General features: G+C 40.4%; 1 protein-coding gene across 1 annotated transcript in view; it reads right to left on the bottom strand.

Moving 5' to 3' along the window:
* The window catches only part of LOC126195423 (glucose-6-phosphate isomerase), a 92,212-nt gene that overhangs the window by 50,281 nt on the left and 27,713 nt on the right, over positions 1–14,218 (bottom strand). Inside the window, exons 3-4 of the mRNA XM_049934029.1 lie at positions 8,960–9,151; positions 8,652–8,732 (exon numbers count right to left, since the gene is read on the bottom strand). Of these exons, the coding sequence (XP_049789986.1) occupies positions 8,652–8,732; positions 8,960–9,151 (273 nt within the window). The remainder of the gene's footprint in view (positions 1–8,651; positions 8,733–8,959; positions 9,152–14,218) is intronic.

Raw genomic sequence — 14,218 nt, 5'->3', positions numbered from 1 at the left:
TCATAGAACAAGTGAGGTGAGAGAATTGAAATCCTACTAGTAAACTTCTGAAGCATTCACAACAAAGTGCCTGAGTTTGAAGTGCTCATGAAAAGCAGTGAAGCTCATATAATACTAGATACAGAAAGCTGGTTGAAACATGGAATTGACAGCAGTGAGATTTTGGCAAAAATTTTAACTGTACATCGAAAGAATGGGCAAATGGGAAATGAAGATGGTGTGTTTTTCACAGGTGACACGAAACTCAAATCCACTGAGATAGAAATTGAAGCTGCATGCAAGACTGTTGGAGCAAGACTCAGTACCAGGGGTGGGCATAAAATGATAACTGGATCCTTGTATCACCCAACAGACTCATCTCCTGATGTAACCAAAAACATTAGAGAAAAACCTCAGTTCACTTGTACGTAAGTTCCTCATCATGCTGTAATTGTTGGTGAAGACTTTAGTCATCCAACAATTGGCTGGGAAAATTACAGTTTTGTTAGTGGTGAGCATGATAAGACATTCTGTGAAACAGGACTAAATGCCTTCTCTGAAAACTACCTAGAACAGATAGATAGAAATGCCACTCACGATGGAAACATAGACCTGACCTCTTTGAGGATGTCCACATCGAGACTGGTGTCAGTGACTGACGTGGTTGTGGCAACAATGGTTACCAAGTACAAGGGACAACTAAACCAAGCAGAAAGATGCATATGTTCAGTCAACTAGATAAAAATCAATAGGTTATATCTCAATAAGGACCTTGAAACTTTTAGCACGGTCAGGAGCATGCAGAGGAACTGTGGCTCAAGTTCAAAAGAATAGTTGACAATGAACTGGAGAGATGTGTACCCGGTAGAAAAGTCCATAACTGAAGGAAACCTCAATGGTATACAGTCACTATAAAGAAACTTTTAAAGAAACAGAGATTACTGCATCATAACAGGTGTAAAACAAAGGATAGGGCTATAGATACAGAAATGCTGAATGAAGGGCATTTGGCTGTCAAGAGTGCAATGCGTGATGCCTTCAATGATTACCGACCAGAATACTATCAAATGATCTTTCACAAAATGCAAAGAAATTCTGGTCACATGTAAAGGCTGCAAGTGCCACCAACGTTAGTGTCCAGTTTCTAGCGAATGAACAGGGACTGAAATTGAGGGTCACAAAGCTAAAGCTGAAATGCTTAAATCCAGTTTCAAATGTTCCTTCACAAAGGAAAACCCAGGAGAATTGTCCCAATTTAATCCTCATACCACTGAAAAGATGAATAAAATAAATATTAATGTCAGCGGTGCAGAGAAGCACCAGAAATCGTTAAAACTAAACAAAACTCCTAGGCCCGATGGTTTCCCTGTCAGATTCTATACTGAACTTGTGGCTGAGTTAGCCCCTCTTCTAACTATAATCTATTGTAGATCCCTTGGGGGGAAAAAAAGAAAAAAAAAGAAGAAAAAAAAACATGCCCAGTTCTTGGAAAAAAGCTATGGACACACCTGTTTACAAGAAGTGATTCACAAAACTACTGACCAACACTCTTGATATCAATTTGTTGTAGAATCTTAGAACATCTTCTGAACTCAAATGTAATGAGGTATCCTTAGCAGAATGACCACCTCAACACCAACCAGCATGGATTCTGGAAACACTGATCACGTGAAACCCTACTTGCAGTTTTCTCACATGACATACTGAAAGCTTTGGATCACAGGAATCAGGCAGATGATGTATTTCTTTATTTCTGAAAAGCATTTGACCCATTACCACTTCTACACTCATTGCCAAAAGTTTGATCATATGGGGTACCAAGTGAAATTCGTGACTGGATTGAGGATTTTTTGGTAGGGAGGACACAGCATGTTATCTTGAATGGAGAGTCATCAGTTGTAGAAGTAACTCCGGGTGTACCCCAGAGAAGTGTGTTGGGACCATTGCTGTTCATGTTTTATATTACTGAGCTTGTTGACAATATTAATGGTAACATCAGACTTCTTGCACATGATGCAGTTATCTGTAGTGAAGTACTATCTGAAAGACACTGCATAAATATTCAGTCTGACCTTAATAAGGTTTCAATGTGCTGCAAAGATGGGTAACTCGCTTTAAATGTTCAGAAATGTAAAATTGTGCATTTCACAAAATGAAAAAGAAAACATAGTATCCTATGAATGTAATGAGTCCCTGTTGGAATCAGCTAACTCATACAAATATCTGGGTATAACATTCTGTAGGGATGTGAAAAGGAATGATCACATAGGTTCAGTTGTGGGTAAAGCAGGTGGTAGGCTGATTTATTGGTAGAATATTAGAGAAGTGCAGTCAGTCTACAAAGAGAAATGCTTATAAATCATTTGTGTGACCGATCCTAGAATATTGCTCAAATGTGTGTGATCCATACCTAATAGGACTAACAGGGAATACTGAATGTATACGGAGGACAGCACGAATGGTCACAGGTTTGTTTAATCCATGGAAGAGCGTCACAGAGATACTGAAGGAACTGAACTGGAAGACTCTTCAAGATAGGCATAAACTATCCTGAGAAAGTCTATTAATGAAGTTTCAAGAACTGGCTTTAAATGGTGACTCATACAATGTACTATTCCCTATGTATCGCTCTCATAGGGATCGTGAGAATAAGATCAGAATAATTACTGCATGTACAGAGGCATTGAATCAATCATTCTTCCCATGCTTGATACATGAATGGAACAGGAAGAAACCCCAATAACTGGTACAATGGAATGTACTCTGTGCATGCACCTCACTGTGGTTTGCAGAGTGTAGATGTAAAACAGCACCACCAAGCAGTGCAGTTACAGTCTACTATTAATGCACTATACAGATTAGATTGTCCTCATCTCATGTTTATGTATATCTTGACTCACTCCACAACCCTGATGATGGAAAACAACAAATGAATAATATACTGTAACAAGACAACAGACTACTGTATGTTATGAGAGTGTAGTCAGGAACTGAAGACCATGGTAAGCTATAGTGATGTGAACGCTTTTGTAAAAATTGAAAATGTTTGATAGGAATCACTACTTTGTTGCGAGTAATTTATGAATGGAATCTCTGCTACTCTGAACACTTTTTTACTGTTTCAATTAAAACATATTTCTGTGAAATTTATTTGGAAGTAGACCCCTATATTTTAATAACTGTTTTTAAGAGCAAAGAGTAGCACCTACAATTATACACTATTTTTGGCTGTAGGTAATGCAAATATGGTAAAAATATACAATGGTTATATGCTGCAGAACTTGTGAATACTTTTTTATATAAATTTATTACATGTTCCCTTTTCCTTTACTGAACTGCATACCCAATAATGTCCACAGAATAAAACAATTGCTACACAATTAACATTTATCATGGGCACTTACCTTTCACTGTTGATCTGTAAATACGTATGAAATGGAGTTTTACTGTTTGACATATTTTTGATAACTGCTTTCAGCATGTCATCATTATGCATTTGCATTTGCTCATCTGAGTACTTAAGAAAATTTTAATTTTGTCTTTAGTGCCAATATTATTTGTCCAGCAGCAGCAAGTTCTTATAAAATCTTTGCTCCTCATCTTATTCATATCAAAATTGAATCGTAGACTTTATGAAATGTGATGACTTTTTCCTGTTTTACATTCTGATACACTAACAATCATGGGAAGCTCCTCTTTTCTATGTTCATACTGCCATTGGACACACAGGAAATTATGTAGATGAAATTTGCAGATTTTTCATCAAAAAATCCCACCATGAACAACAAAAAGTTAACTAAACAATTGTAGGGAATCTAGGCATCAATTATTTGTAGCCATGTCATAACTTCACAAATGTATTGTGTTAGAGCATAAGCTAGAGAACTGGAAAGTTGATTATTTTCACAAGTATTTATAAAAGTTTACCCAATAGTTTCTGGTTTGAATTCTGATTAGTATCAGCCTGAAACATGACTGATCCACCTGCTTAATCTGCAGGACACACATCAGCACCCATCCACCTGCAAACTGTTTCAATGGCCAGCAGGCATCACACAAATCCTGTACTCTACAAAGACAAAACCAATCCAGTGATCTAGGTTCCCTTACCCACATCTTCATTTAAAATTATACCAGGCGCATTTCACTGTTGTTCTTATTGAATGTCTAGTTGCAAAACTAATTGAAAGGATATAGTTGTGTGCTGTCTGGGTCAAAACATTCCCTACATTTGGCTCCTCAGGGTAACTATAAGCCATAACTTGTAGTTAGCAGTCATCAGCCTGTGTAGACCACAGGCAACATCTGAAGGGCCTTTCTTCAATGAAAGTGGATGTTAATGTTCAAATGACGTCACTGTGTATGCCGACTAGGGAGGTGGCAACCCTGGTTGATGACAAATCTCCTCGATTCAAAGAGACAATGAGTACATGCTCGAACTCTGAAATGACACTCTAAGGCATGTCAACTGACTGAACAATGTACGCAAGCCGCTGCTGGAGGCAAAATGCACTCTTCTGAAATGCATGGAGAATGTGAGCTTGCTTTTACCTCCATGGCTCTATATACAGACAGGGGTTGCAAATCGAAAAACCCGAACAATGCATGTCTTTAGTGCAGTGCAAAACTTTTTATGATACATTTAGTGTTAAGCAGCACAGTGCCAGTTTATTGTTAACAAGATGTTCAGATTAAGCTTCTAGGTGTTGCTCCCCTTATTAATGTACTATCTTACTACACTCATGCTCATAAATTAAGGATAATTGCAGAATGTGGTGCCACACAACGTGGCACTGCAAAAACTGGCGCTAATAGCATAGGCACATAGGGAACACACATGACACAGATCTGCAAGTCCACTGTATTGGTGATAAGTTGAGAAAACCGCCCCGAAGCGCATGTGCTACAAAACGCCACTGTTTCCTGCACATGTACCCTGACATCAATATGGGATATGATCACCATGCACACGTACACAGGCTGCACAACAGGTTGGCATACTCTGGAACAGGTGGTCGAGCAGCTGCTGGGATACAGCATCCCATTCTTGCACCAGTGCCTGTCAGAGCTCCTGAAGTGTCGTAGGTGTTTGAAGACATGTAGTGATACGTCAACAGAGAGCATCCCAGATGTGCTCGATGTGGTTTAGGTCTGAAGAATGGGTAGGCCACTCCATTCGCCTGATATCTTCTGTTTCAAGGTACTTCTCCACAATGGCAGCTCGGTGGAACCTTGCTTTATCATCCATCAGGAGGAAGGTGGGACCCACTGCACCCCTGAAGAGGTGGACATACTGGTGCAAAATGACGTCACAATACACCTGACCTGTAACAGTTCCTCTGTCAAAGACGTGTGGGGGTGTATGTGCACCAATCATAATCCCACACCACACCATCAAAACACGACCTCCATACAGGTCCCTTTCAAGGAAATTAAGGGGTTTGTATCTGGTTCCTGGTTCACGCCAGATGAAAACCTGGCGAGAATCATTGTTCAGACTATACCTGGACTCGTCTGTGAACATATCCTGGGACCACTGTTCCCATGACCATGTACTGTGTTCTTGACACCAGGCTTTACAGGCTCTCCTGTCACCAGGGGTCAGGTCTCCGGGCGAATAAACCATGTCTGTTCAGTCGTCTGTAGACTGTGTGCCCAGAGACAACTGTTCCAGTGGCTGCGGTAAGGTCCCGAGCAAGGCTACCTGCAGTACTTCATAGCCGTCTGCGGGCACTGGTGGTAAGATATTGGTCTTCTTGTGGTGTTGTACACTGTGGACATCCTGTACTGTAGCGCCTGGACATGTTTCCTGTCTGCTGGAATCATTGCCATAATCTTGAGATCACACTTTGTGGCACACAGAGGGCCCGTGCTACGACCTGCTGTTTGACCAGCCTACAGTCACCCTAGTATTCTACCCCTCATAACGTCATCAATATGTGTTCTTTGAGCCATTTTCAACACTCAGTCACCATTAGCATGTCTGAAAACGTCTGCACACTTACTCACTGCACCGTACTCTGACATGCATCAACACATGCGTACGTGGACTGCTGCCAGCACCATCGTGTGATGACCGCAGGTCAAATGCACCACATGGTCATACCCCAAGGTGATCTAAACCCACAAACCGCCCACCAGAGCAGTTTCACTATGTATCAGCATTATCCTTAATTTATGAGCATGAGTGTAGTTCTCTTGCTCATGTTGAGTAATACGGGGTAATCTGTAAATATTCAACTGGAAGAAAGACAACTTCTCAGCCAAGATCACATTTGTAAAACCTTTATTTATGATGACCGGTTTCAGTAAACTGAATTACCATCCTCTGGTCTTCTCTGAGCTACTATCAGTTTATGATTCCCTTCAGTCTTTGATGCATTATTCGACAATGTTACTAATCTCTGACAGTCTGGCGGGTCAAAACACCACTCATTATTCCATTTATCTATTGTGTACAAAACTTTTAGACAGTGAAAATTGTCTTGCAATACTGGATCTTTCTCATACTACTCACACTTAGCACTGAACTGGAAATACCAGCACCATTCAACTCCATATAAAACAAAGGATTGACAGAAGAAAGATAATTAGCTATAAGGAAGATGCAGTTTTGCAAGACAGTAATTTGTACTGTCTCGAGAAGTTTTGTAGAAGATAGTTAACTGGAATAACAAGCGGTGTTTTGACCTACCAGAATGTCAGAGGCGAATAATATTGCTGAATAATGCATCAACAGCCATAGAGAATCAGAAACTGATGGCAGCACAGCAAGACAGGTGTTCATCACAGAAGATCAGATGATGGTAATTCAGTTTACCGAAACCAGTCATCATAAATAAAGGTTTTCCAAATGTGATCTTGGCTGAGGAGTTTTCTCTCCTCAAGCTGACTAGTTCTAATACTTACATTTTCATTTTAGGTAGAATCAACACAATACAATGAACACACCCATACCTAAGGCTAGATATAACTTGGCAACCTCTAGTGAACCACTGTTATTCTTTATACCGATCTACCACAAGAGAACAGCATTTCGATATACTTAATTGTTTCAAAAACACTGTGTGATTCAGAATAGTAACTAATAAGTCTTGAATATGCTACATCTTGCTTTTTGTTATCAGAGAAGTAAAACAATCCAACTGTAAATTTATGGGCGAATAAAGCAGAAAAAAAGGCAACAGTAATTTGGGCAGTAGATTTACCTTTTTTGAAACCGAGATTATCCTTAAAAGCAAGAAACAAAATATACCACAAGCAAACTTAAATTCTGTATTTAGTTGGAGTAAAGGAGTAATATTTTGAGGATGCAACTGGAAATATACAACAGCAAATCCAAAAAAATGTTTCACAATAAACTTTTCTCACAAGAGCATATGATACTGGTATTATGGAGAGAGAGTAGCTTAAGATACCCTGCGTAGTGATGTAGAACTTTTTGCAACATTAGCTAGCCAATGAAACTATTTAAAAAAACCATGTAATTATTTTTTCAGTTCTGTCAAAAATTATGTAACTTTAGAACCTCTCCTGCAATCCTTGTAAGGCCTGTTCTTATGATTGTTATGACCGATCCATGTCACGCTAGGTCAGTGTACAACAGCCTTATGTACATGATATGAACAGTTCCACAAACATTTTTCAATCCGTAACTCAAAACCAATTTCCTGTAAATTCCTGGTTATTACACAGTTTGAGCAGATTTCGATGTTTGTGGTCTTTAACGCTAAAGGCTTATCTTCTATTCATTCTTCAATCTGCCATTATTAACATACTTCAACAGCAATGATGCATCATGTTACAAAATGGGTGATAACCATGCTGTAGTCATTATTTGCTTTAGGCATGACACTGTAAGATAGTCTGTACAGTAATAACTTATAATGAATTTAGGAAAAACACAACATCTGAATGTTCTCCACTGATCTACCAAACATTCATGTTCAAATATCTCTCTCTACATATTTCCTTCTCCAATTAAAAACATACCAAGTAGCTAAAAAAAAAAAATCTGTGAGCAGTACTAAAGTCTGTTAGTGCTACACAGGCAGCCACAATAGAGCAACAAACATTCCTTATGCATTGATTCCACCAATGCCTGATCCCCAAAGCAAAACCTCTAAGAGTGATTTATGACAAAATGAGTGCCTTAGTTTTTCTTACTTTTCCACATAAAATCAATTCCCTGTAAATTCTTGGTTATTATACAGTTTGAGCAGATTTTGATGTTTGTGGTCTTTAACTCCAAAGGCTTATCTTCCATTCATTCTCAACCTTTTGAATATGCTTTCAGCTGCCCACATATTTGAACCCATGAATAAATGCACTCTCCTAACGATTGCTGAGATATTTAATTGTAGTTGTACAAGAATCAAAGAGAGACCTTCGTAATGCTCGTAATGCTCTCTTGCTTAAAATTCAATCATTCAGATTCCAACTACACGAGAAATAACAGCTGTGCTTGAAAAATCAGTAAAGATCATCATGCTACATTAGACGGCTGAAAGTCAATAGAGACTTCTGTAGTATTCTGCTGACACCACAGGCAAGGGTCTGCCCACACTGTTGCCAGATAGAAAACTCCACAACCAGTGTTATTACTTATGTACACAATTTGTTATTACTTAACTAATCTATTTGTATTGTTGAATCTTGCAATTCATACCTACCAAGTCTGAACCTCCAATTCCTATGTTAATGACATCTTTAATAGGTTTCCCTGTATATCCTTTCCATTCACCAGTGATCACCTAAAAGAAAATAATTATTACAATTTACAACAAATGCAGCATAATTCTTAACACATTTTTTCTGCTCCAAACATAATGTGAGCAATGAGAACCATCCATTCTAGGATGAGGTAGTAAGAAGTGGATAATTACATACAAAGAGTGTGATCAGCAAGGACATCTAAATACATTTATTGTCTTTTCCTTCATAATATCAATACTAGTACAACCAACAATTAGCTTTTTACCTGTTTTGTAAATGTCTTCATGTGCTCCAAAACACTGTTCACTTCTGGCATTACGTCTTTTCCATCAACAAGAATTGGAGTATTGCTACGGTTTCGCAGTGCCACATGCAAAACAGCTCTGTCTTCAGTAAAATTTATTTTAGCACCCGAAAACATGAGATCACGTGCTTTCTCAACTTGTCTTGCTTTAGCCTGAAAGTAACAAATTAGTAAATAAAGACTACTCATGAGCAGATAAAAGCAATTACGTAATTGTACAGGGGACTTGTCACCCCAAGTATGGAGGTTTTTCCAGAGTTAATGTACTATCTGACAAGAAAAGAGCTGTTGCACAGTACTTTAAAAATATTTTTAAAGGAGTGGCATTTCAAAATTGATGGACATTTTACACTAAAATTACAACAAAAATAATTTTCACATAAAAATGTTTCTCTCCGTAGTTTTCTGTTGATATTAAAAAATGCAATGTTGTATACAGCTGCTGGGAAGTAAAAATGAGGAAACACACATGAAGTGTTGCAATGGTTCATGTATATTTTCCTTTTTATAATCAACTTTTCTGAAATCCAATATGGTCATGTGACAAATCACACAGAAATGATAGCTCAGAAGTCTATTACATTAATTTCTTCATAACCAGAAATTTCATGTAGCTGAATGCTATTGGAATTGCAGGAATGCACAATGGAATGCAGATGAATACTTGAGCATCAAACTGTGTTGACACATCTGTCTGAATTTCACAGAATAATGCCATGAACTCATCGTGTGATCTCTCCAGGCAGTCTGATGACATGTTGAGCTCTCCGACTGCAAGTAGAGGCAAGTTGTGTAGAGCCCTGAATCGTGACAAGAAGACAAGACTAAAAAAATACAAGTTGTTGGATACATGTTATGAGTCATCAGTAGCCATCCATTTACACTCTTTGACAACAAGACTGAGCAATATCAATGGAACTACATTAACCACATTACTACTGCTAGTAATGCTATCACATACATTGTCTGTCAGCAAATCATCCAATCCTCCATTGTGTCATTTTTCATCACAATGAGTATAAACTAAAGTCAACTTCCTCGTTAATCACTGGTGAAGGTGGAGAGAGTTCTATATATCTGACCCAGTAATATGGACCTTATTTCTTCCTATCCACTCAAACTCCCTTCCAGTCTCACCAATAGCCACAGGTATTTGTAATATGGTACATTTGACACCAGCTGTGCTACTGATCACATTTTCCAAGTATGTTTAGCTGTCATAAACTTCTGCACTAAAATTATTATGTGACTTTCTTTAAAAATGCTAGGATAATTGTCTATGTATGAAATCAGAATTCACATCAGTTAAATGATCATTACATCTTAATATGGATGTGCACATATTTCTGTGTGTGACAAATTACTGCGTATCACCCTGTACTGAGTCAAACAGAAATAATCCCACAGAGTAATTCAGGTAATGACTTGCACCAAGCAGCCACAACAGAGTCTAATTTGCCACGTGTGCACTAGAATTTGCGTCTGCTGTAATCTTAAGCGCGACAAGGGGCAAAACCTGAATTTTAAATTCCCATTTGTATCAGTAAAATCAAGGAAAGTGTACTCTGATCATCAGTTTACATAGACAAAATCTCAATATTAAGCAATTGCTAACAAACTGTAGTAATACCGGAGAAGGGACAGTTTGTGCTTTCTCAGGGTGGCTGAAACCGACCGAAAGAACCCCAATGATTTTCTGGGGATATAGAGGCACTGGCTCTATCCCGTATAATATCACTACCCTATCACAGCAAGAACAACTGTATCTTTGTCAGATCAGTTGTCTGTTGTACGCGCTGTATGCTACACGCATTGGGTATGCGCTGCGAGAATAACAGTATTCACAGTAAGTGATGGGAGTGTGAGTGAATATATATTGTCGTAATTACCATGCCCACTCTCAACTACCTACGGTGGTGGCACAGTTATTTTCTTTTCAATCGCACTGTGAAATACTGAGCTATACTTATGCCGGCATTCCAGCAATTACTGTGGGATACAAACTCCACGCCGCGAAGAATATGCCCCACGACGATGCTTCATCACCTGGCATCAATACAGACGATTTATCTGTGCATCTATTTGGTGTTCTCGCTGATTCTCAGACGATATAACCAGTGCAACTATGGTTCTCGAACGGTCAACAAAGTTCCCATAGTTTCAACAACCGCCAAACCAGGGCATAATTATCTCTCGGCAAACGGACAAAAACACTAAATCGCAAATCAAGTACGATGTTATCAGTGATGGTGGTGAAACAAAGCCTGCAACTCCCTTAATTAACTGAGCTACATCAACAGTGACCCTACACGGTGAACAATGTTTTCCTGCCGCCATCCCCACCTCCCACCTAACCAGTGCTACTAATATACCAATCAGTGACAGTGTTAATGAACCACACATATTCATTTTCATTCTAATCACTCAGCACATATCGACATTCCGTGTGCAATGTACCAAATTATGGACACCCTCCAGAGTACCGCAATTGTTGTCAAACAATCGTCGTCATATACTACTGCCTTCCACTGCAGAGAACCAATATTTACGGGTTATTGTGGACAAATCCGCCCTACAAGTGATCTTTGTGCACCAGACCATGTTATTCTGCAGCCTACGCCTGAACTTTATGCTCTGTGCGATACCGTACGTCACCCAGATGACATCACACTTGTTACAGCTGCACCATGACCCTCATGACATCATCATCATGACGTCACACCGACAACAGCCGCGCTGTGCTCAGGACCATGCCAGCCACGTGATGTCACTCAACAAGCAGGCACACCGTGTCTACCTGCAACTGTGGAGGGTTTTCACACCTCGCGACCACAGCATATGAATACGGCAAGCGCCACCAGCTGCCGCATTGGGTGACCCACGCCGATGTGCCATCCATTACAATTGCCACCAACCAGAACCTGTCCACTGTGCCGCATTCCTTGGTGCCCCAATACATCACCGTCCTCCATGACATCTGCGCCATGTTCCGTGATAATTGGTCAAAATACCCGCATTACTGACATACCTCCCACAACTACTGCACCACGACAACAGCTGCCACCTCTATCGGCGCCACCAGACAGTGTTCACAAACCCGCACCAGATACTCTGCACTATTACAACCACCTCATATTGCTCGCGGCCCCTCACCACCAAGCAGATTACCAGCGGCCATACATCAGGTTACTCCTGCTGTTGCCACAAGTTGATTCTCCGCAAGTATGATTCACACTCAGTGAGTGCATGATGCAGCCGGCCGGGATCACAGATGACCATGACAAGTTTTTGGTGCTTTTGAACCACCACCACGCCAACACCGATCTTATCAGCAACCTTCTATTGCACACACCAAACACTAACGGAAATGTGACAGTGAAGGCACTCACATTACAGACCTATCGCGTTCACCTGAACACCCACTCCACCTAGCCATCGCTGAAACGTCGCTGGGCCATGAAAATCAGTCAGTGCTGTGACACAGGTTACGCCTCCGAATTGACACAAACCTCTTATCAGATTGTGCTCTATGGTCACTATGGCTTTTGAAGCTGCCTGAAAACATTAAGACAGCAATGCTAATGCTTGAGGACAAATAGATGGAAACCTGGTTATGCCTTGCCAACTGGATGTTTACCCTCGCACAACATCATGCCTTGATAAACACTCACATTGGCTTCGGCACCAACATCAACACCAGTTGCATCTACAGCCAGCCCGCACGTCTCCACATTGGCCTTGCCCGTGGAGACCACTGCGCAGCACTCACTGCGCAGTGCCCGGCCAACTGACAGTCACTGATCTGCTCTGACCTCAGCCAAGCCCTTCCACGCCATGCCCGCAGCAGCCTCACAAGACTATGTTGCAGCAAGGCACCAATAATCAGATACCACAACAGACCCAGGCGCCACATTTGTAGTGCAATGTAAACAACCACTTGCTGCATTCACACCTGGCTGTCGACCCACGCCTAACCGCCACAACAACTCCCCTAGCTAGGTTACTGTACCTGCCCGGTCACACCGCCCCTCGAGGTTCCACGCATGCTTCACTGCCAACACATGTCACTGCCATCCATCCAGCAGTTACCCAATCTAGAACAGCAGCCTGACACAGGCGCATCAGGTCACTCCCCTGCTTCACGCTGCCTCACTATGAAGCATTACAACACTCATTATAATCTGCATCTACATTCTAACAGATCTGTATGAACATTTGGTTACAGGACCATTATGTACCTCTGAATGTGCAGGTGGGTATCGTTTTTCTGCAAAACTCTGCAGTCATGCTCTAGATATCACTGTAGATGTAATTGTAGACGCCATACGCAATGCAGCAATCTTAACTATAAATGTAAATGTGGAATGTCAATAAAATGCTCTGAGCAATACGAATGACTGCAAAACGCACAGTGAAGAAATGCAAGTTGATCGCATGACGTATTTGCACATTCTATAATATCAGTGTTGAACGCCACGTCAATGACACTTTTGAAGTTGTTCACTGGTTCACCAATATCGTAGCCAGCGTTCTGCCACACGTAACGAAGCATTGGTCTGTATACTCCTGCAGATAACTGATTGTAAATGACAGAATGCATATTCATGATAAAGAATCTGTCGTGCAATTTCGGCTGCATATTACTGTAACATAGTTTAATGAAGTCTGTTATTCTCTTGGCATATATTTTATATTGCCTGAAGAAATACACATCCAGAGGTTTTGCATATTTTGTAGTTTTAAGCGGAATGATTTTTAAATCTACATGTTTTCCGCCAGATGCTTCCAGTAGTACTCGTTCATCCTTATGTCCAGACCAGGAGTCACAAAGTACTAATGACTTTCTTGACAAATATGGATTCAAAACTGACAGAAAAAACGTCTTAGATGTTGTTTCGTCATCTTCCCACTCACACTTGCATCGACGACGACATTTGGAGGGCACCGCGTTTCTATTTCCCTTGACACGCGGGGTCCAAACTTTTCACTGGATTCTTGGAAGCAAATATAGAGTTTGTCTGCCAATCGTCCATCCATTGATATAGCAACATTGATCGTGTAACTGTGTTGCACAGTTAACTGATTGCAACATCGCGACAGTGTTTCTCTCCCCTTCCATGGATAGTGTTCTGTCACAAGAAAGTTCATAGTTGAACTGACTCTGATCACGGTTCAATACAGAACTAATATCGATGTTTTCTCTCGTGATATGCTCATTGC

Source organism: Schistocerca nitens, chromosome 7 (genome assembly GCF_023898315.1).
Source record: "Schistocerca nitens isolate TAMUIC-IGC-003100 chromosome 7, iqSchNite1.1, whole genome shotgun sequence".
NCBI classification, from domain to species: Eukaryota; Metazoa; Arthropoda; class Insecta; order Orthoptera; family Acrididae; genus Schistocerca; species Schistocerca nitens.
This window is presented reverse-complemented; position numbering and strand designations above follow the sequence as displayed.